At 35.3% G+C, this 24,999-nt stretch overlaps 1 protein-coding gene across 1 annotated transcript; it reads left to right on the forward strand.

Annotated features, from left to right (window-relative positions):
• Positions 1-265: 265 nt before the first annotated feature.
• On the forward strand, positions 266-24,516 carry kiaa0319l (KIAA0319-like ortholog). Its single transcript, XM_048203492.1, is given in 24 exon segments — positions 266-583; positions 4,296-4,403; positions 4,538-4,655; positions 6,656-6,990; positions 8,603-8,855; positions 8,975-9,073; positions 9,160-9,257; positions 9,354-9,441; positions 9,528-9,620; positions 9,779-9,911; positions 12,451-12,679; positions 13,373-13,496; positions 13,594-13,726; positions 17,444-17,592; positions 17,698-17,849; positions 18,055-18,193; positions 18,805-18,891; positions 18,929-18,956; positions 19,099-19,171; positions 21,014-21,161; positions 21,256-21,378; positions 21,567-21,657; positions 21,733-21,821; positions 23,213-24,516. Coding segments are annotated over 22 exon segments (2,958 nt in total). The 5' UTR covers positions 266-583; positions 4,296-4,403; positions 4,538-4,558; the 3' UTR covers positions 23,410-24,516.
• The last annotated feature ends 483 nt before the right edge of the window (positions 24,517-24,999 follow it).

Raw genomic sequence — 24,999 nt, forward strand, 5'->3', positions numbered from 1 at the left:
AAGACCCTTATTCCTCGTCTGGTATCATTTAAAGCTCATTAGAAGCTGCAATGAAAGTGTAATTTTGACCTTCAACTCTTTGGAGTCCATTGAAGTCCACTATAAGGAGAAAAATCCTGGAATGTTTTCATCAAAAACCTTAATTTCTTTTCGATTGAAGAAAGAAAGGACATGAATATCTTGGATGACATGGGGGTGAGTAAATTATCAGGAAATTTTAATTTGAAAGTGAACTAATCCTTTAAAAGCGGAAGTGACGTTGGTTTTCGGGGAATGTTTTCCGCCATGTTTGTGAGTGGCATCTTCATTCCGTTATACTTCGCTAAATAAATTATATTATTTATACTCTATTGATGACTTTATATATTCACAATTTCCACTAAAGCTCTATTTCGTGATCGAATTGTAAACTTTTAACATGGCGACTCGCTGTGCGGGGCGGAAGTGTGGAAGCGCTCGTCTGTTTCCGTCCGTGTGAAGGTGCGACAGCGAGAGATTACTGACCCAGATCGAGATGAAGACAGGTCCTGCTGAATGGGTCTAATGTCATTTGCGCTACAGTAATCTGACTGACATTAAGCAGGTGAGTGACATATTTGTGACACTGTTTGTGAGCGCAATCTATCGATAAACACAGAGTCGCGTGATGATGCGAGTTGTTTCATATCCAGTGGTAACAGCTGTTAGCAACCTGTCCATGGGTTTAATCACCGAAAACTGAATTAATATGTCACAATATCGACGAAACGTGACATTTTGGGGTTACAAATTCAGTTTGCACCAGTGCGTAATGTGAGCGTTACCAACTTGTAAACATTGTATTGAAAAACGCATTTCGATTCTGAACTGACATTCATTTTAATTATAATGTAAACCACGAAGGTGAATAGTGTTATATATTAAATGAGTAATGTGATCATTTTAAGATTAATTAAGACATTTTCCGGTCACTCAGTTAAATGACATTGCAAACTCAGCACGCGCTGACACTGGGAACAAAACCTGCAGGATTTATCCTTAATGAATCCGTTTACTTAGTGTGTTTTACTGTATTTGTGTTGGCGCAAAGAAGGCCTGTGATGACAGCTTGCCAGCCCGGATCTTCCTCACCTTGTACACAAACCTGTCTCTGTCTCAAACGCGACGCGACGCGTCATCTTCACATCATCGAGTTCGCGACGCGTCAGACTCTGACTGACCTGCCTGTCCATCATAACATAAACAAACTAGTGTAACTCAGTTTTGAAATACATACACTGCCCTAGAAAAGTTTGGAAACGCCCTAGAAAAGTGGGGTTTTGGACAATATTGGCTTGAATCCTTTTTAATTTGTGATAATTTTGCACTGATAAGGGACAACACAAACTATAAAAACATATTTTATTATATAAACAGTTCATTGTATTCTAAACTTAATTGGCAATCAATTGTTGAAGCTATAAAGGTGTGCCGACCCAAAAATGTTTTACAAACCTGGGCCAAGTTTAAACCAGTAACCATGTCTGTATATATTGCCATTATTATGTAATCAAAATGAAAATTATTATTGCTGGTCTTCAATGATAATGTCAAGTTACTGTAATGTATTTGCATCAAAAAATAAGGATTTATGCTGATATCGTCCAAAACCACACTTTGCCAGGGGTGTTTCCAAACTTTTGGAGGGCAGTGTAAATATACTTGATGTTTTAAAGGTGCCCTAGAATCAAAAATTGAATTTACCTTGGAATAGTTGAATAACAAGAGTTCAGTACATGGAAATGACATACAGTGAGTCTCAAACACCATTGGTTCCTCCTTCTTATGTAAATTTGATTTGTTTAAAAGACCTCCGAAGAACAGGCGAATCTCAACATAACACCGACTGCTACATAACAGTCGGGATCATTAATATGTACGCCCCCCAATATTTGCATATGCCAGCTCATGTTCAAGGCATTAGACAAGGGCAGAACGTCTGGATCTGCACAGCTGAATCATCAGGCTAGGTAAGCAAGCAAGGATAATAGCGAAAAATGGCAGATGGAGCGATAATAACTGACATGATCCCATGATATTTTTAGTGATATTTGTAAATTGTCTTTCTAAATGTTTCGTTAGCATGTTGCTAATGTACTGTTAAATGTGGTTAAAGTTACCATCGTTTATTACTGTATTCACGGAGACAAGACTGTCGTTATTTTCATTATTAAACACTTGCAGTCTGTATAATTCATAAACACAACTTCATTCTTTATAAATCTCTCCAGCAGTGTGTAATGTTAGCTTTAGCCACGAAGCACTATCAAACTCATTCAGAATCAAATGTAAACATCCAAATAAATACTATACTCACATGATCCGACGCATGCATGCAGTATGCATGACGAACATTTTGTAAAGATCCATTTGAGGGTTATATTAGCTGTGTGAACTTTGTAAATGCACTGTATATAGAGTCGAGAGCTCGGGGGGGCAGGGAGCGCGAGATTTAAAGGGGCCGTGCGCTGAATCGGTGCATAGTTAATGATGCCCCAAAATAGGCAGTTAAAAAAATTAATTTAAAAAAATCCATGCGATATTTTGAGCTGAAACTTCACAGACACATTCAGGGGACACCTTAGACTTATATTACATCTTTTAAAAACTGGTTCTAGGGCACCTTTATAGTAATTTATTCACCCATATCTTGCTAAAACCACATAAAACCGATTTTCTTTCTTCTGTGGAAAATCATCTTTCACTTTCATTGTATGATGATTGAAACTGTCATTCTGCCAAATCATCTCCTTTTGTGTTTCACAGAAGATTGAAAGTCATATGGGTTGGAAGCAATGCGGGTGATTAAATGACTGAATAATATGTTTTTTGTGTGTGTGTGAACTATCCCTGTTCATTCCTTCACACCCTGATAAACCAGCCATTGTTTGTTTGTCATTTTGAGAAGTGCTCATCTGAATGTTGTACTGTTAGTGAAGTAATGTAGCCAAACGTTTTTGACATTTGAGTTTTTGGTGTTTTTTCAGTCAAGAGACAAATTTTCTCCAAAAGTAGTTGAATGTGGTTTCACTTCCTCATAAGATTATTTTCAATTTAAATTTAAATTTTTAATTTAAATTATGTTTGAGAATATATTTAATAGTTTATACTGTATTTATATATATATATATATATATATATATATATATATATATATATATATATATATATATATATATATATATATATATATATATATATAAAATATTTTTATTTTATTTATTTTATATTACTTTTTTTAGCACTTTCAGATCTATTAGTCAGAATTAATTGCATCTAACATAAAAGTTTGTGTATATATATATATATATATATATATATATATATATATATATATATATGTATATGTATGTATATAATCACACAAATATCTGACCGTGGAGAACAAAATCAGTCATAAGGGTATTTATATTTATGCATCTTCTGAAAGCTGAATGTTAGGATAGGACAATATTTGGCTGAGATATAGCTATTTGAAAATCTGGAATCTGAGGGTGCAAAAAAATCAAAATATTGAGAAAATTGCCTTTTAATTTGTCCAGATGAAATCCTTAGCAATGCATATCCACTCACAATTTTTTTAATATATATTTATGTTAGCAAATGTTCAAAATATCTTCATGGAACATGATTTTTACTTAATATCCTAAGAAAAATCGATAATTTTGGCCCACACAATGTGTTGTTGGCTGTTGCTACAAATATACCTGTGCAACTTATGACTGGTTTTGTGGAACAGGTGTGTGTGTGTGTGTGTGTGTGTGTGTGTATATATATATATATATATATATATATATATATATATATATATATGCACACACATATACCAACATAAAAGTTATATATATAACCTTTATGTTAGAAGTGATTAATCACACTTTTTTTTATTTTTTAAATGGTGCATAACCAAATTGTAATATTTTTGATATTTCGATATTGTCTGAGTTGTCAGTTAATCAAAATAATAATGCCAAAGTATGAATTCGATTAGGACACTTTAGTACAGGGGTGTCCAGACTCAGTCCTGGAGGGCCACTGTCCTGCAAAATTCAGCTCTAACTTGCCTCAACACGCCTGACTGGAAGTTTCCAGTATGCCTAGTAGACCTTGATTAGCTGGTTCAGGTGTGTTTAAGGTGTGTTGTAGCTAAACTCTGCAGGACAGTGGGCCTCCAGGAGCAGGATTGGACACCCCTGCTTTAGTACATAAAAGTTTGTCTGTTGATTTTGTTAACTGAGATGAGATTTTTGTCTTAAATCTATGATTTTCTTTTACAGAATTCACACAGTGCTGTGGTGCGATGCGGCTGTGGCTTCAGGAGGTGTTTGTGTGGACGACTCTTCACCTGTCTGCTCACGTCTCACGTCATTTACCTTTGGGGAAAGGTATGACAAACATTCTCTGCAATTGCAAGCAACTACAACACAAAAAACAAATGTGTGTTGTAGCCTTAGCTTTTGTTTAACTCAAGTAAGATGAATTCTCTGTATGAGTTTGGTATCTTTTTTATCTTTCCAAGGTCTGTGCTCCTAGTTGGAAGATGCCCAGTGTGGAGCTGAGGATGCGCAGATGGAAATGGCCCGTCCAGTTTACCTCACTGTACCTGAGCTGTCTGTATTTCCTCTGTTCAGTCTCTGGTAAGCAGGTCCCGTAGTCATATCTTGTATGAAATAACTCAAAATCAGTGGCATAAGAATGATGTGTGCTGAAGAACTGCATGCTAATTAAGGATGTGCTCACACTTGTAGTTCAGTTCTCTTCGTTTTTTGGTTCGGACCAAAAAAGGAAAGTGATACATTTAGTCCTGGTTCACATCAAACCTAAAGATGCAAAAAAAAAAAACATAAAAAAACAACAAAAAAAAATAGCTTACATGATGTTTATATTGTGATGGAAGTTACTCAACCAACAAAACAATGCATCGAATCAAACCTTCCTAAAACAACACAGCTAAAAATATCAAAACGGCATTAATTGACTAGTAGGATGTTGGACCATTGTTGGCCTGTAGCATGTTTGGTATGTTTGTGACTTGTTGTGGTCATGAGTGATGGGACTGATTTGGAGGATTACAAAGTGAGAAGCATAATGGACACTGTGTTCGTTTTCACAAAGGGGGGAAATCGCACAACAGGCCTATAGTCCCCCACCCCAAAGAAAAACTGCACGGGTGGGGCTTCCAACTGTGTCTTGCCGTTCAAGTTTCACTGCCACCCCATAATAAACGACCCTCTGTTGCCATGGTAGCAGTCTTTAGAGACAAAACCGTGTCTATGAAGGGATTGTGGAAGGGGGTGGATGTCTAACTGGACTCTGACTTCCTGGAACTTGTCAGTGCAGACTAGTGCAGTGTGTTAGTGACCTGTATGATAAACAGTCTTGTCTTGCAGTGGCACGGACAGGCGTTATTTATCATCGTATCAGGGCTAGATGTGAGTCTATATGCATGAATTGTCAGTAGCCTATTGTTCTGAGCTCTGCAGTTGAGCTTAATTGAGAGACCTGTTGTGTTCTGATTTTAATAACTATTGCATATGAATAGTATATTATTTCCAATATGTTTTTTTTTATTATTAAATTGATATCTGTCAATACTGGATGTATATTACCCAATATTGTGTATTTAATTGTGCATGTTGATTTCCCTATTTTTTTTTAGATTACCTTTGCCGTAATCTAATGCTCACTTAAAATAAAAACAAAGTCAAAAAAAAAAAAAAAAAAAAAAAAAAAAAAATATATATATATATATATATATATATATATATATTTTTTTTTTTTTTTTTTTTTTTTTTTTTTTACTTTGTTTTTATTTTATTTTATATAATTAAAAGTATTGAATTCAATATATATATTATATATTCAATTATATTTAAATTTTTATAACTTTTAAATGTGTAATAAATCCAAATAATTTTTTTATACTGTACATTATAATGTGATGACTAGAGTCACTTGTGGTATTTAAATTATGAATTTAATTAATTTATTTGTTTATTTGTTTTTTTGTTTGTTGATAGTTTATTTAGACAAAATATTATATAATTTTAATATCAGAGATATTATATTGGTTATTAGATAATATTAGAGTTTTTTGTTTATACTTATGTCAATTATGGATATATATCATCCAATATTGATTTTGCATTTTTACATTTAGATTACCTTTGCTAGCATTTAATGCTTATTTAAAAAAAAAAAAAAAAAAAAAAAATATATATATATATATATATATATATATATATATATATATATATATATATATATATATATATATATAAATATTTTATATATAATATTTTATTTAGTTTAATATTTTAATATTATATAATTTGTGAATCTGCATTATAATGTGGTAACTAAAATTTGTGGAATTTAAAGCAAGGGATTTTATTTATTTAAATTATTTAGACAAAATAGTATAGAATTTTATTATCAGCCGTTTATCGGTTATCGGCCCTAACATAAAGCATTTCAAACTATTGGTATCCTGATGTTTTTTCTCCTGATATCTCAGTGCAAACAGTCATGACACATTTATTGTGATAGCTTTACAATATTTAGTAATCTTTTCTCCCTCTCAGGTCTCTTTTCTCCTTGATGACCGTTGTTTTTGCCTCGTATGTCCCTCTCTCAGGGGTTTCGGGCAGCTTATGCACAGTAACGGGTGGTGTCCTGGGGATCCACTGGAGCAGCGTCATTGGTCTGGGCTGGCAGCCACTGGCAGTGGACCAGGCTGGGGCTCGCTGCTGGGAATCCTGCTGTTTGAAGCCCTCCTGCGGTGCCGTGTGGAGCCTCGGTGGACGCTGTGTGTTGCTGACATGTATTCAAACGAAGGGCTGCGCCATTAGGTCACTTCCTCAGCCATATGTAGAATCTCTGGGGCTTCTGCAGCATCTGAACACAGGCATGCGCAGGAAGAGGGACGTTCGCAACGCTGAGGATGTCAGAGTAATCAGGGAGACGGAGCATGTAAGCCCTATAATATGATCTCAAAGGAGTTCAGTAGTGGGTCTCATTCACTAACAAGTGCATACAAGTGTCCGTACTAATAAATGTGTTAAAAATATCCACTGCAAAGGTGTGTATGCTTGTTACTACCCTCACTCTAATGTTGATGAATCTGGATTATCCTACATGAGCTAGTGAGTGAGACAAACTATCCTAAAGAATAAAATCTTGCACTTTAACTGTTGATTTGCAGCATATACTGTACACATTGTCCAAATATTGGATATTTAATTGTGCATGCTCATTTCCCATATTTTTATATTTAGATTACCTTTGCCATCATCAATGTTTTTTGTAAAGTTAATTTAAATTTTTTTTTAATTTAATGTGTGTGATATTTAATTTTATTTATTAACGATTCATAATATTTAATTTAACATTCAATAAAAATAATTAATTAACTGTTAAATTTAATAGAAAATCTCAAAATGAATATGCACTGTACGTTATATTGTTGTGGTGACTTGTGGCATTTACAGTTTAGGATTTTATTTATTTATTTTTCATTTTATTTAGACAAAATATTATATTTTTGTTTAATTATATGTGTATTGTATTATATTTAATTGTGCATTTCCCATAATTTTACATTTAGATCACCTTTGCCGCCATCTAATGCTCATTTAAAGTTAATTTTTAAAAACAAAATTATTTACTTTTTTAATTTAATATAAAAATAAATAATTTTTTAACACTGTTAAATGTAATAGCAAATCTCAAAATGAATATGCATTTTTATACTGTACATTATTATACTTGTGGAATTTACAAAAAGGATTTTACTTATCATTTATTTAGATAAAATAATATAGACTTTTATTATCACTGTCCTGAAACATTCAATTAGGGCTGTCAAACGATTAATCGCGATTAATCGCATACAAAATAAAAGTTTGAGTTTGCCTAATATATGTGGGTGTACTGTGTGTAATTATTATGTATATGTAAATACACACAAATTAATGTATATATTTTAGAGAAATATGTTATTTATGTACAAAATATTTTTATTTATATATAATATAAATTATATACAAATATAAATACATATACTTGTAAATATTTCTCAAATATATACATGAATGTGTTTGTATTTATATATACATAATAATTACACACAGTACACCCACATATATTAGGCAAACTCAAACTTTTATTTTGTATGCGATTAATCGCGATTAATTGTTTGACAGCCCTACATTCAATCTTGCACTTCAACTCTTGCATATATATTTCATTTAATATAATTTCCCATATTTTTACATTTAGATTACCTTTGCCATCATCTAATGTTTATTTAAAGTTAATTTTTAAGTTTCATTTAATATTTAATAATAAAAATAATTTAATAACATTGTTAAATGTAATATCAAATCTCAAAATGAATATGCATTTTTTAGACTGTACATTATAATGTTGTGGTGACTTTTAAAATTAGGGATTCTATTTATTTATTGACATTTATTTTGGTATCGAATTTTAATATCACTGTCCTAAAGCATAATATTTTGCAAAACTTTTACTCTTGATTTGCAGCTTATCTCTGAACTAACTCATATTTTCGCCCTCACAGGACATACAGGAGCTGTCTGCTAAACCCACAGTGCCACTGACCACATCCCATGATGCAGCTCTTCCACATACAGCCGGTGAGACCTCCATCCAGTCCACCAGTGACAGTGACGAACAGGAAGCTGTCTTAGCATCTGAGCAAAATTCAACACTGGATGCAGACACTGGAGATCATTCAGCATTAAACAACAGTAATCAGTCGCCACAGTCCACGTCTGACACCCGTTCAGCGACTTCACCAACAACACCAGCTGGTACGGCATACTGCTCTATAATTGTGTTTTATTGTACAGTAACCTTTATTATGAGGTCTTCAAAGTAAATGAAACACAAAGTCTATTTTACAAAGCATAACCATTGTTTCATGTGACAGTGCGAGAGCTGGTCGTGTCTGCTGGCAACAATGTGGAGGTCACTTTACCACACAGTGAGGTGGAGCTGAATGCTTTTGTAGTGCCAGCGCCCCCTTCAGGTACTGCTCTAAATAAGCCATTGCAGTTAGTTTCTCCTCCTTTATCTTTGTATCTTTATCTTTAACTTCTCTGTTCATTCCTTTAGGGGCAAACTATGAATTTGACTGGCGTTTGAGGACACATCCAAAAGACTATAGTGGAGAAATGGAGGGTAAACACAGCAAGACGCTTAAGCTCAGTAAGGTATGTAAGGTTCATTGTCTAAAAGGAAAATATATATATATATATATATATATGTATTCTAAACATTGCTAATATTCCAAACAATGTTTCCCTTAGCTGACAGTGGGTCTCTATGAGTTTGAGGTGGTTGTGGATGGTGACGGTGCACATGGGGAGGGATATGTCAATGTTACTGTCAAACCAGGTAACTTTAGTAATGATGAACCTGCTAATTGTGTACTGGAATCAGTTTGGTCGGCCCACATAAAATATGCATTTTTGCTTCTATAGAGCCACGAGTGAATAAGCCACCTGTTGCTGTGGTTTCTCCAAAGTACCAGGAAATCTCCTTGCCTACAAGCTCCACTGTGATTGACGGAAGTCGTGCGTATCAGATTTCTTTTGCTTTCACTGAACCAGATTTTCTGTCGCTATAATACCATTTTATACTACCTTTCATAAATTATTATGTTTTTAATGTGTTCTCTGCAGTGGCCAAGAATGTCTAATGAAACATTTGTGATCATAAATGTGTTTCTCAGAGAGTACCGATGATGATAAAGTTGTGTCGTGGCATTGGGAGGAAGTGAAGGGGCCGCTCAGAGAGGAAAAGGCCTCAGGTGATACTGCTGTTCTCACCCTCACCAACCTGGTTCCCGGTAACTACACCTTCAGGTATGTCTAATTCATTTTTTTGTACATACACTGATGAGCCAAACCACTCACAGGTGGAGTGAGTATTAATAATAATAAAGTTTTAAATATGGATATTTTTCTTACAAAAACGCATTGATGAAAAATCACTTTAAAAGGCCTTTATTAACCCACTGGAGCCGTATGGATTACTTTTATTATGAATGGATGCATTTTATTTTTGCTTCAAAATGCGGCCCCCCATTCACAACCATTATAGGTGCCCTAGAGTTAAAAATTTCTATTTATCTAGGCATAGTTGAATAACAAGAGTTCAGTACAAACTGAAACTCAAACTCCATTGTTTCCTCCTTCTTATATAAATCTCATTGTTTAAAAGACCTCCGAAGAACAGGCGAATCTCAACATAACACCGACTGTTACGTAACAGTCGGGATCATTAATATGTACGCCCCCAATATTTGCATATGCCAGCCCATGTTCAAAGCGTTACACAAGGGCAGCCAGTATTAACGTCTGGATCTGTGCACAGCTGAATCATCAGACTAGGTAAGCAAACAAGAACAATAGCGAAAAATGGCAGATGGAGCGATAATAACTGACATGATCCATGATAACATGATATTTTTAGTGCTATTTGTAAACTCTCTTTCTAAATGTTTCGTTAGCATGTTGCTAATGTACTGTTAAATGTGGTTAATGTTACCAATGTTTCTTACTGTATTCACAGAGACAAGAGCCGTCACTATTTTCATTTTTAAACACTTGCAGTCTGTATAATTCATAAACACAACTTCATTCTTTATAAATCTCTCCAACAGTGTGTAATGTTAGCTTTAGCCCGTTAGCCACGGAGCACTATCAAACTCATTCAGAATCAAATGTAAACATCCAAATAAATGCAATACTCACATAATCCGATGTATGCATGCAGCATGCATGACGAACACTTTGTAAAGATCCATTTTCAGGGTTATATTAGCTGTGTGAACTTTGTTTATGCTGTTCAAGGCAAGCGCAAGCTCCATGGGCGAGAATTTAAAGGGGCCGCAGCATGAATCGGTGCATTTCTAATTATGCCTCAAAATAGGCAGTTAAAAAAATGAATAAAAAAAAATCTATGGGGTATTTTGAGCTGAAACTTCACAGACACATTCACGGGACACCTTAGACTTATATTACATCTTGTAAAAAAACATTTGATGGCACCTTTATAAAAAATTGGAGGAGCCAAGGATATTTTTAAATATATCTCTGATTGTGTTTATCTGAAAGAAGATAGTCATATACACCTAGGATGGCTTGAGAGTGAGTAAATCATGGTGTAATTTTCATTTTTGGATGAACTATCCCTTTAAGTCAGGTAGGAACACAATAAGGTCATATAGGTAGCTATATGACGTTGTTGGTGATGATAAAAAATTAAATTTACACCTTGTATTTTTTTTAAATAATTAAACACTTTGTTGACAAAGTTGATATTGTGACTTTATATACGGTCAGACACTTGCATGTGTAATTATAATATTAACATTTTATGAAATCAAGATGAAATAGAGTTACAAGTTTTTTGACCAGCGAATGACAGAGATATGCGTTTTGTCCGTCATTAGAACGTCCACAGAAAGTGCATCGCATTACGTTTGTTTATGGTAGCTATATGGGCGCTCAGTTTTTCTTGTTGTTGAGTGCATTTGGCTCATTATAGAAAAGATAAAGCACAATGCACAGGGTATTTAAAACAGTATATTGGCTAATACTAGATGGCAAATACCAGACTAACACTCTTCTCCGCTCTTCAAATACACACACAAAAAAAAAACATTAGCCTTTATAGACATAGTGTTACTTGAGTAAAGAAAACACTGTATTTATTCAAATGTCAGTTCTTTATTTACTTTTGCACTGCAAACAAGCAGCGATCTATCTCCAAACTGCGTGCAGCATTTCATTCACGATAGAGGCGGGTGGAGTTACATCATTACACCAGTAGGTGGCGACAAGACACTGAATGGATTTGTCATTGAATCATTCATTCAAGAGATTTGTTCAAAAACGCTGATTCATCCAGTAACGAAACAAGTAAAGTCTTTATAAGTGAGTCATTGAATTATTCACCTTTAATAAATAAAAAAATTCATTCAAATTAATTAGAAGTTTCGCTGTCAGTTTGAGGAGCCAATGAAGTTACGTAGTTAAGTCACAAGCTCTTTTTAATGCTTTTTATTGGTTAATTATTTGTGAAACCCACATACAGGCATAAAGGATGACCAATAGCATTGATTTTTAAAAATAAAATAAAATAATCCTCCACAGCACACCTGACAACCTGTCACGACACACACGGAGGACCAACAGCATATTAGGCGGGTGGTCATAATGTTTTGGCTCATCTGTGTATTACGGCATGTTCAGCCTGCATTTCCCATGTACAGTCATCAGATATCCACTGCAAAACCCGGCAAACCAGTCTGTCCTCTGGCAAACTATTTAAAGACACTCAAAAATAAACAACAAATGAAAAGGGTTGTTATACTATGTGGTATTTTTTCTCCAACAGACTCACTGTGACTGACTCGGATGGAGCTCAGAATTCAACCCAAGCCATGTTGTTAGTCAACAAGGCCACGGACTACAAGCCTACAGCTAATGCTGGACCCAACCAAGTGATCACACTGCCACGCAACTATATCATACTGTACGGCAACCAAAGCACTGACGACCATGAGAATCTGTCCTATGAATGGTCACTCAGCCCTGAGAGCAAGGGCAAGGTGGTGGAGATGCAGGTACGTGAGAAACACAATGCCATTTCGAATTAGAGCTGCATGATTAATCGTTAAAGATCGCAATCTCAATTTAAACACCCATGCAATCTTATTCCTAATGACAACCGTTCAGCTATGTATATTAAACCTTTGACAAGTACGAACACAGCAAACATTCAAATCTGTGTTGCCGCTGACCCAGAGAGAGCAGCTGTCATGTATAGGTATGAAACGGCTTCACAAACAGACCACACAGTGTCATTATTTCTGTTACAATAATTCAAATGATCTCAGAAGTACTGGGATAAAAGTTTATAGTTCGAATATAAACACTGATAAAACACAGCAATCAAAATAAAGATTGTATTAATTACATCGTTACACCAGTAGGTGGCAAAAAGAGACTGTTAAAAAAAATGCATAATTGAATCATTAACTTCAAAAATGGTGATTCATCCAGTAATGAAACAAGTGAAGTCTTTATGAGTGAGTCATTGAATCATTCACCATTCAAACGATTTGTTTGTTAAATAATTCATTCAAATTAATTCTATTTTTTTTTTTTTTTTTTTTTTTTTTAATTTACATGCCATTTTGTTTAGTTGTCTTCAGAATCATGGGGAAATCATGCATCTCTATTTCGAATGCAATTTATGTTGATTATTTTTATCAGTGAGTATATTAGTGAGCACACTTGTGCTTTGTTCTCCATAGGGTGTGAGGACGCCCATTCTGCAGCTTTCTGCCATGCAGGAGGGTGACTACACCTTTCAGCTGACCGTCACTGACTCGTCTGGCCAGCAAGACACAGCTCAAGTCACTGTCATTGTCCAACCAGGTATCTTTTTAAATACAGAGCACAATGATTCGTACTAAACTTGTACATTTGAAGATTCTGATTGTGCTTGAGCGCCCTCTATGTGAAATCCCTCCAGAGAATAACAAGCCCCCTGTAGCGGATGCTGGTCCAGACAAGGAGCTGACGCTGCCGGTCGATCGTACCACGCTGGATGGGAGCAAGAGCAGCGATGACCAAAAAATTGCCACGTACCACTGGACAAAAACCAAGTCAGTTACACACACTCTCCCTGCATGCATCTTATGTATATATGTTTATAATTCGTAAAAATAATTAAAATGTACTGTACAAAATGTACAAAATCTAACTTTATGGACTTGATTTATTTTATTAAAGCCAATTTAACACATTGAGCATACAGTATCATTAAAAATTTGGCATTATTTGGAAGAAATTAATACTTTTATTCAGCAAGGATGCATTAAATTTATCAAAAGTGACAGTAAAGACTTATAATGTTATGAAAGATTTCTGTTTCAAATAAATGCAGTTCTTTTGAACATTATATTTATATATATGTTTCCACAAAAATATTAAGCAGCACAACTTTTTTCAGCATTAATAATAATCAGAAATGTTTCTTAGGCATCAAATTATATTCATACAGCATATTAGTATGATTTCTGAAGGATCATGTGACACTGAAGACTGGAGTAATGATGCTGAAAATTCAGCTTTAATCACAGAAATAAATTGCATTTTACAATATAATAAAGTAGGAAATGGTTATTTTAAATTGAAATAATATTTTACAATATTACTGTTTATTTACTGTATTTTTGATCAAATAAATGCAGCCTTGGTGAGCGTTAGACACCTTCCAAAAACATTAAAACATTTTCCAACCCCAGTAGTACCAGTAGTGAATATGTGTGTGTGTGTGTGTGTGTGTGTGTGTATATATATATATATATATATATATATATATATATATATATATATATATATATATATATATATATATATATATATATATATATACAGTACAGTCCAAAAGTTTGGAACCACTAAGATTTTTAATGTTTTTAAAAGAAGTTTCGTCTGCTCACCAAGGCTACATTTATTTAATTAAAAATACAGTAAAAAACAGTAATATTGTGAAATATTATTACAATTTAAAATAACTGTTTTCTATTTAAATATATTTGACAAAGTAATTTATTCCTGTGATGGCGAAGCTGAATTTTCAGCATCATTACTCCAGTCTTCAGTGTCACATGATCCTTCAGAAATCATTCTAATATGCTGATCTGCTACTCAAGAAACATTTAATGTGTACAATTGTACAAAATATTTGTGTACAATATTTTTTTTCAGGATTATTTGATGAATAGAAAGTTCAAAAGAACAGTGTTTATCTGAAATCTAATCTTTTGTAACATTATAAATGTCTTTACTGCCACTTTTGATTGATTTAATGCATCCTTGCTGAATAAAAGTATTCATTTCTTTCATTTCTTTTCAAAAAAATAAAAATAAAAATTCTTACTGACCCCAAACTTTTGAACGGTAGTGTATAATGCTACAGAAGCTTTGTATTTCAGATAAATGCTGTTCTTTTGAACTTTCTATTCATCAAGGAATCCTGAAAAAAAAAGTACACAACTGTTTTCAACATTGAAAATAATCATAAATGTTTCTTGAGCAGCAAATCAGCATATTAGAATGATTTCTGAAGGATCATGTGACACTGAAGACTGGAGTAATGATGCTGAAAATTCAGCTTTGCATCACAGGAATAAATTACTTTGTCAAATATATTCAAATAGTACACAGTTATTTTAAATTGTAATAATATTTAGGGGCCAAGCACCGAAGGTGCTTAGGCACCTATTGTTATTGTTGGCGTTCCGTACGCTTATTATTATTCTTCCGCTTCTTCTTCCGCTCTTGAAGTCTATGGCAGCCCATAGAACCGCTTGCGGGAAAGTTGTGAAATTTGGCACACAGTTAGAGGACAGTCTGACCTTTGTCCATAGCAAATTTGGAGTCTCTAACTCAATCCCTCTAGCGCCACCAGCTGTCCAAAGTTGCACTTATGTTTATGTTAATAACTTTTGAACCATGAGGGCTAGGAACAAAATTTTCCTCTGATTCCTTGGGTCAAGACGAATCGATTGCACCATATGACGTCATTTTCCGTCATGAAAATTTTTCCGCCATTTTGCATTTTCTGAAAAACGTACTTTTTCGAACTCCTCCTAGGCCGTTACTCCAATTTTCACGAAAATTGAACCAGATCATCTTCAGACCATGCCGACAAAAAGTTATGGAATTCAAGTTGATTCCTCAAACCGTTATCGAAAAACACGCAAACGAATTGTACGTAGTGCTTGCGAAAATAGACATAAGGCTGTATCTCCGCAACGCTTTATCGTATTCAGACCAAACTTGGTACATGTCATCACATGCATGACCTGAGGCATCATGCAGTGTTTCGGCGCAGTGCCACCTAGTGGTGCGGAGATATGAAAAATTGATATTTTTGCTTATAACTTCTGATGGGTTTGTCCAAAAATCAAAAATGTGGACTCGTTGGATTCGGGGCATCATGTCGAGTCGAATGATACCCAATTTTCCCATATCAGACATTTTGGCTGTCGGCCATTTTGAATTTTGTGCTAAAATGCTGTATTTTACGAACGCATTGGCGTATCTTCACAAAACTTGGTATGGGTCATCAGCACAATGCCCTGAAGGAGTCTAAGAAGTTTCGGACCAGCGCCACCTTGTGGTCAAAAGTTATAATGAAATTTACAAAAATGCTAATAACTTTTGTCTATATTAACCGATTGTAATGAAACTGGTCTCAGTAGATTCCGTGGGTCATGCTGAGAACATTGATATCAAATTTGCCTTAGTTAGCTGAACTTCCTGTCCGCTGTATTGTTTTTCTTTAAAAACCTACTTTTTCGAACTCCTCCTCGACCGTTGCTCCGATTTTCACCAAAATTGAACCGTATCATCTTCAGACCATGCCGACAAAAAGTTATGGATTTCAAGTCGATAAGTCAAACCGTTTTCGTATACCGGAGCAAAGAATTTGAGGCATGATGCAAAACTTACTCTTGAAGCTGTATCTCTACAATGCTGTGACATATTCAGACCAAACTTGGTAACTGTCATCACAAGCATGACCTGAGGCAACATGCAGCGTTTCGGCGCAGCGCCACCTAGTGGTGCGGAGATATGAAAAATGGCTATTTTTGCTTATAACTTCTGATGGGTTTGACCAAAATTCATAAATTTGGTATGGGTCATCAGGACAATGCCCTGAAAGAGCCCGAGAAGTTTTGGACCAGCACCACCTTGTGGTCAAAAGTTATAACAAACTTGACAAAAATTCTAATAACTTTTTTTTCCTAATTGCTCACTGCTGCTGTTGGTCTGATGCTCCCAGCCATGTTGTCTGGCTTCTTGTGCCGTTTTTGTGCTTGGCCCCGTAATTGCTGCTTGCAGCTATATTTCACAATATTACTGTTTTTTACTGTATTTTTAATTAAATAAATGTAGCCTTGGTGAGCAGACGAAACTTCTTTTAAAAACATTAAAAATCTTAGTGGTTCCAAACTTTTGGACTGTACTGTGTATATATATATATATATATATATATATATATATATATATATATATATATATATATATATATATATATATATATATATATATATATATATATATAATGTAAAACAGCCACTATTCAGTTGTTTACTTTAAACTATGTCTTTAAATTATCTTGATTTTGGTAGATTTTGTTCAGCAAATATTATTAAATTATTTTTAATTAATTTGATTAATTAGCATATGTTGAATTTGATTGACAGCCCTACATTTTGTATCAGATGTCTTATTTTTCAAACCTACAGAGTAGTAATGTAGTTAATTTAGCTGTAGACTCATGGTTTATACTTTTGATGGTGTCACAGGGGCCCAGAAGGGGTGAAAATTGAAAATGCGGACACTGCGGTTGCCATGGTGACCGGTCTGCAGGAGGGCGAGTACATTTTCATGCTGACAGTGACGGATGAAAGGATGCTGGAGAATTCGGATATGGTGTCTGTCATCGTCCGAGAAGGTCTGTGTCCTTAATTAAACCCAAGTTTTATGTGGCCGTTAGAAGACTTTATTAGTTTAGTTCTGTTGTGGTCATATAATTTTGCTTTTGGCTTGTTCACATCAGAGGATGATCAGCCACCTGTTGCCAAAGTCCTGTCCAGTCCTCCGATCACTCTTCCCGTCCGCACAGCAGTTCTGGATGGTTCTCGCTCATCAGATGATAAGGGTGGCATCAGCTACCTCTGGACCCGTGAAAACAGTAGCCCGGCTGCAGGGGTCAGTACAGTTCAGTAAAGTGAAATTCATACTGGCATTCAAATTACATTCATGGCTCTGCTGAATATTCAAGCAGTTCACTACTGTGAGGTAGTGACAGAACAAGTAAAACCAGTTTTCCTTTAAGAGTGTGTTCCTCAAAGGTTAATGGAGGAGGAGCCATAAATCAGGACCAGAAAATAACCCTGTTGTTTTTCTCCTCCAGGATGTCCTGAATAACTCTGACCACCAGGCAGTGCTTTTTCTTGGTAATCTGGTGGAAGGGAAGTACACTTTCACCCTGACTGTAACTGATAGTAAGGGAAAGACTGCTACTGACAGTGGCACTGTAGAGGTTCGACCAGGTCAGTATGCTTGTATAAGATCATCAAATAAAAATTGTTACTTATTATGCTTTCTTTACTGTGTAATGTTGCTGTTTGAGCATTCAGTGTCTTAATTTTATTTTTGGGCTCTACTAGAACAGGTTTTCATGCTGGAATGTTCATTATTTTTCCGCATATTCTCCATTGTTGCAGCTCCTCTCTTCTCAGACTGTCAGTAACGCTCTGTTTAGTTCCTGTCTCTATGAAGCCCCTCCTACTGATTGGTCGGCTGGAAGTGTGTTTTGATTGGTCAAACGCTTTTAGAGTGTTTGGGAAATGTCCCAACTCACTAACTCATCCAGGCCCCGCCCCTTTATTTTGCATATGCCTTGGGCGGGAATTATTTAAATGAGGAATATTGTGACATGTTTGTTCCCAGAAGAAAACTCAAGACTACAATGGAGCCGTTTCAGGGAGTTCAGAAACAGTGACACTGATATAGAGAATAACTCCGCGCTGGAGGGACTTTTTCATGCTCGAACAACAACATTACACACTAAAGAAAGTTGAACATGTAAAAAAAAAAAGCAGAATAAATAATAAATGATATTTTAAATCTAAGAAAATGTTTGTTTGTTTATTTATCATAGATGTTTATGAGCGAGTTCCACATTATTAAGCAAGTCACAGTTCTCACTTGGTGGAGCTGATCCTAGAAGTTGCTGTGGCTCAGGTGTCAAAAATTTTTTTTTATAAATTTTGTTATAAAAAAAGCCCGCAGACAGAAGGATATGTTCATCAGGCAGGTTGAAATACATTTTTAAACAATTTTTTTGCGTTTTTTTGCGGCATGGGATAGTGCATAGTGGATTGTCCTGTACTATGCACTATCCTCCTTTTTATACCTAGGAGTCCTGGTCATTTTAATACCCTCCATCTCACAGTGCCCAAATCATCACCCACCACATCATTTTGCGCCATTCACCAACCATCCAGAGATTTAGCGCCTTCAATGAGTATTTCTACACCCACACTTAGTGAGGTTTGGTTAGGTCAGTCTGGCTTAGCTTCTCGAGACTCCACAAGTTCAGGCTTCATGGAACTTTCATTAATAAACCTTTATCTGCAGCTCTAAATCACTCACAAATCTTATGATAATTTGCTAAACTTAACGCCTCATCTCCACTGATCTGATTAAATTGCTTTGCAGTACTGAAAAGAATAAATAAACAAACAAAACTTAGAAAAACATAGGAGAACTACTTCTTATTCTCAGATGAGATTTAAATTCCCGAAGAAATGGGATAAACTCTCACAGGTGAGAATGTTTGTTTTGTGTTTGTATATGTATTAACTCAGGTTTTTACTATGGTAGTTTTTAATGTTTTTACTTTCACAACTTTTTAATGTCGTGTCAGCTGATGCCTGCGTCTTGTTGTATTATGTTAGTTTTGCAAAATCATCTGTTGAAGTCTATTGCAGATATAGATAGTCATACATGCGTCTACAGTTGCACAGTCAACAAAATATGGCGGATGGCTTATGTATAGAGGGTATGCACGTGACGTCATCGTCGACTGTTACGACTGCAGTCACGCCCACTGAGTGGCACAAAGACTGAGCGGCAGCATTGGTTTTCAGCGTGAATGCCGCGAAAAACACACAAAGCACATCCAAAACGGGAAAGAGCTTTGCGACTGACTGTACAAATAGCTTTGACACAAACCCTCAGGTATATATTTAAAGACTGCCGAGAGCTACAGAAAAAAGAAGCAAATGGATCACTGCAATTCACAGAAATGGCTGGACTCCAGCAGAGAAACATGGATTTGCAGTAATCATTTTGTGTCAAAATGTTGGATTTTGAGGTAAAATCATACCGTATATATTGTATTTTTATATATTATGTTGACAAATCATCAATTAAATATTTTCCATCTTATATTCTGCATAATTGGGTGTTTTTAATCAAACAACACTGACAAAAAATATACTATAAAACTATGTTTTAGGGCTGGACAATATGACGATCTAACATTGATATAAGTGATTACGCGGATTTAAACCTACCTATATTGTAGTTATATAAAATATTCACAGGCAGATTTGCTTTATGTATTTCCCCGGCGTCGAAATCAGGCACATATAAATGTCAGGAAACACGACTCCTGGCTGCATGTCAATATCCATGGATTAGGTTTATTTGACAAGTTGTAAGAAACACTTTCGAGCCCAACCATTAGTGTAATCGTTTGTTTTACTCGCGTTTTCGCAGTTTCCCCTGTAAAATCCAGTCACGCAGCAGGTTCTTTTGCCACTCGGTCCAGCTGAGGGAGCGCGTTCTGGCGGGAAAGTGACGTCGATGCATACCCTCTATAGCGTAACCCATAGAAATAGCCACTAATGAGGCATCTATGTGTATATATATCTATGGATGGAAAGGATGGAAGTGCTAAAATGCTAACTTATAACAAAAATTTGTCATCCCTGCAGCACTCTAATAGAAATAAATGTTTAAAATCATGCACTCTCACATGATCCAGTCATATCAGAAGCAGTGTTGCCAAGTCCAGGGTTTTGCCATGGAATTGGGCTACTTTAACACTGTTGCCGCGGGTTGTTTTTAACGTCCACGGGTTGAAGTGACCCCAAATAACATGATATTTAGCACCTGGAATATGAATTTTACCAGGGGAACCCTGCCAAAAACCTGGATTTTACCCCCTGGAATGCTATTGGGCTAGTTTTGTGTAGCAATTAGGTGGGTTTTCATGTGAAAACCTGGCAACCCTAATCAAAAGTCTCATAAAAGCTGTTTTATTTTACATATGTTGCATATATGATGATATTACTTACTTTTACAGCACTCGCCTGGTATTTCTGGTATCTGGAGGTCCTGGACGCCCTCCATTGACTGGCCATAGTGTTGCAGTGGAACTACGCAATAAATTTCGCAAGCAAAAAAATGATTTCCTGATCTTTAGGGCCCGGCGAGTGGACACAGTTAGTGAGTATTCATAAGTTCACTTCATTAAACGCTCCATTAACTCATGTTTTTATTGTAGCAGTGGTCTCGTATTAACCGTCTGATCTTTCCCCAGTCTGCCAGCTGAACTGCTCCAGTCACGGGGAATGCGACTCCTTCACCAGACGATGTGTGTGCCACCCGTTCTGGATGGAGAATTTATTCAGTACTTATTTTGGGGATGCTGAGAGCAACTGTGGTAAGGGGACACTAAGAATTGTTGAGGAATGCTGTTTTAAAGAGGACCTATTATGCCCTTGATTTTGTTTCAGAGCTTTTTCGAACTCAAACAGCAACATTACACACTATAAAGAAAGATGAGCATGTAAAAAAGCATAATAGTTAGTTCACCTGCAGTTTTAATGGCCTGTTTATGGTTTCTTTCAGAATGGAGTGTTTTATATGTGACGATAGCATCATTCATGACCATAGTTGGCATAGCGACTGTAATATGGGGTATTGTGTGCTGCTGTCGAAGGTAAGGGTTAGACAAATGATAAATTTGGAGTTTAATGCTGATGTTTATTAAAAGTGTCCTTTGTGTCTCGAGCAGACGGAAAAGCAAAGTGAGACGAAAGAGCCGCTATAAAATGCTGGAGGAGGACGAACAAGAGACTCTGGAATTACAGTTACCAAGACCTGGTAATAAAATCTGATCTTTCCGTTGCTGAACAATATTTGAATTACGTAAATTACGTAATTAATTAATTGTAAATTGTAAATAATCAATTTAAAAATGTTTTTCCAAAGAAGTAAAGAAAAGAATATACACAACTGGTCAAAAGATTTGGGGTCAGTACTATTAAAAAAAAAATTAATTCATAATTTTATTCAGCAAGGATGCATTTAATTGATGAAAATTGACAGTAAAGACTTGTAATGTTTAGGGTTGGGAACCGAGATACTAAAACTTTGACAAAAATAAACTCAGGACATTCAAATCTGCAGCAGATCTAGAGAGAGTTGTCATGTTTAGATATAAACAGCTTCACAAACAATCTTTTCAAACACACAGTATCATTATTTCTGTGTGACAATTATTTCAGTTATAACAGAAGTATACAAAAGTTTATTATTCAGTTTATTCGCCGCTGATGTTACCAATCAAAATAAAATAAATTACCTTCTGAAAGTAACGACTTCAAATAATGACTGTATCGATTGCATTGTTACACCACTAGGTGGCAACAAAATTACTGTTAAAAATGTGTCATTCTTTCAGAAACAAGTCTTTATGAATCCAACTTACAAAAAATATTGTTTCACCTGTCTTGATCTTACATGTGTGTTCAAGCATCTTATCTAATTTGTGGTAACTTTACAATAAGGTTCATTTATGAACTAACGAGTAATACATTTGTTACTGTATTTGTTAATCTTTGTTGGTTAATAAAAACACAGCCGTTCATAGTTTGTTCATGTAACTTCACAGTGCATTAACTAATACAACTCTTGATTTTAATAATGTATTAGTAAATTTTGAAATGAACAAAGATTAATAAATGCTGTAGAAGTGCAGTTCATTATTAGTGCATGTTAATGTAGGCCTGATGTTAACTAATGAACCTTATTATAAAGTGTTATGAATATGAGATTAGCAGTCTGTTAAATTCATTTTACAAGAATAATAACCACAAAAGCACTGTTTAAGTTGAGTATTGTGCATTTTTCCCTTACTACTATTTTTTTATTAGTTGTTTAATTATTTTAATGGAACCGGAACCGGAATCATTAGGCAGAATCGGAACCAGAAAATGTCTTATGATTCCCAACTCTAGTAGTGAACAAAGCTTTAAAAAGTCAATATATTCAGTATATTTGTAACAGTGTTAATAATTGTTTATAAATACTTTTTAAAATATTTTTTTTACTTTATATTTATATTATATTTTAAATTATTAAATTAATATTACAATTAATTTAATATTTAAATGTGTTAAATTAACAGCCCTAGTTTATTTTAACTGTATGAATTATTTGACTGTATCTCCATAGCAAAGATACTTCATCCTGTCCTTGCCTCATTCCTCCAGGTCGCTTGAAGCCGGTTCCTGCTCCCACATCCTCTGCGCTCATGCACTCCGATTCCGACCTGGAAAGCGATGACGGGCAGGCAGGCATCCCGTGGTCCGATCGAGAGCGCGGAAAACTCCTGCCACCCCAAAACGGATCTCTGCGTAACGGCCAAGTTCCTCATAAACACAAAAAACAAAAAGAGGAGCGGCTTTAGCACACAAACCAGACCTCTCGTATCGCACCAACGCACTGTTCACCCCTCATCCACGTCACGTAATTCAAGAGGGACCTGCAGCACTTCCGGGTTGAATCGCAGCCCAGTCTGAGCCAAAATGAAAATGCGTTTAAACCCGAATGGTCAGATCTGTAGAGCCATGCACCTCAAAAGACAATGAGAATGTTCCTGCTTCACTTGCAGAGATTTATGTAACCGGCGGAAAGGGTTGAGCATTTCAAAGTAGCTCTCTGAGAAACTTTTCCCCACCAGAATGTCTCATCACACCGCGGATAACTGAGCCTGCCTCACTGTCCCCTTCCTACAAAGCTTCCAGATATGACAGGCAGCCTGTCGCATCCAAACACTGCCTGGCATGTCTTATTAATTTGTATATTTTTACTTGTGTTAATAATGCAGAGAATGAGTCCTAAGGCACCCAACATGACTGCATGAGAAGGCAAGATTTGGTTTCCCTTGTTTATTTTTATGGTTTGCATGTATTAAATTGAGACGTGTGTGTGCTACTCTGCGTGGCTGTATGTCAAAAGTGCATTTTTGCCCCTTTAAACACCAGCAAAAGTGGCGTCTGCAGCATAATAGCCATGTTTGTCAGGGGTTTCTTTTCTTTACGGAGGAATATCATACACTGGAAATTGTATTGGAAGTTGAACTGGAGCTGGAATATGACTGGATGGTCATCAAACTGGAAACAGTTGCCAACCGATAAATCATGTTTGTTACACTTTCTACGTGCATTAGTACTGCATTTTACTCTTTTTGGCTTTCTGATGATTGTTGATTCATCAGAAATCATCATTTGGTTTTAAAATGGTTTCAGCTCAGCCACTTCAGTTCCAATGTTACTTGATGGTTTATTATGAAAAGGTTGAATGCTATCTAAATTATGTGTGCGAATTTATTATTTTACTTTTTTTTTCTTCCTCCCTACATGTCTGAGTCTTGCATATTTTGAAAGCATGGGGAAAATGTAGGGATTTTTTTTAAATCCATGCTTTTTTGTTGTTTTAAGTGAAGAATTCCCTGTTTCATGTGACTTGTTCTAACAAAACTGGAGCAAATAAAAAGAAAATATATTTACAGCCATCTTTTTTTGTTGTTTTACTTGATTTCGGTCCTTAATCTTATGATTGCACACAATTTTTGTAAGCTAAATCACATGTTTACTGCTTCTAGTGGAGCATAAACTTGTCTGAGACCAAATTAGATTCAATATGCCTATATTTTTGTTTTTAATTATTGTTATTTTAGTGAACGAACACCTAATTTCTATAATTTTTTTGTTTTAAAATTGATTTTAAAGAAGTGTGGTTATTTACTGACAGAATTTGCATTTTTTTTATTTTGAGATGAACTTTATTTTGTTGTACATGAGAAAAATAAGATACACTGTATTTTAGGGTCTTTTGTTTGTAATTAATATGCATAGATTTTTACTATAGTAAGTACATGTAACATGCATAACAAGGACACTGTAAAATAGAGTTACAAAAACATGTGCTATAACTTGGTTTTGAAGCACACAGAGCCAACTATTTAAGTCAGTGAAAGCAGGCACTTATTAATTCC

The sequence above is a fragment of the Megalobrama amblycephala genome, linkage group LG9, assembly GCF_018812025.1.
Source record: "Megalobrama amblycephala isolate DHTTF-2021 linkage group LG9, ASM1881202v1, whole genome shotgun sequence".
NCBI lineage: Eukaryota > Metazoa > Chordata > Actinopteri > Cypriniformes > Xenocyprididae > Megalobrama > Megalobrama amblycephala.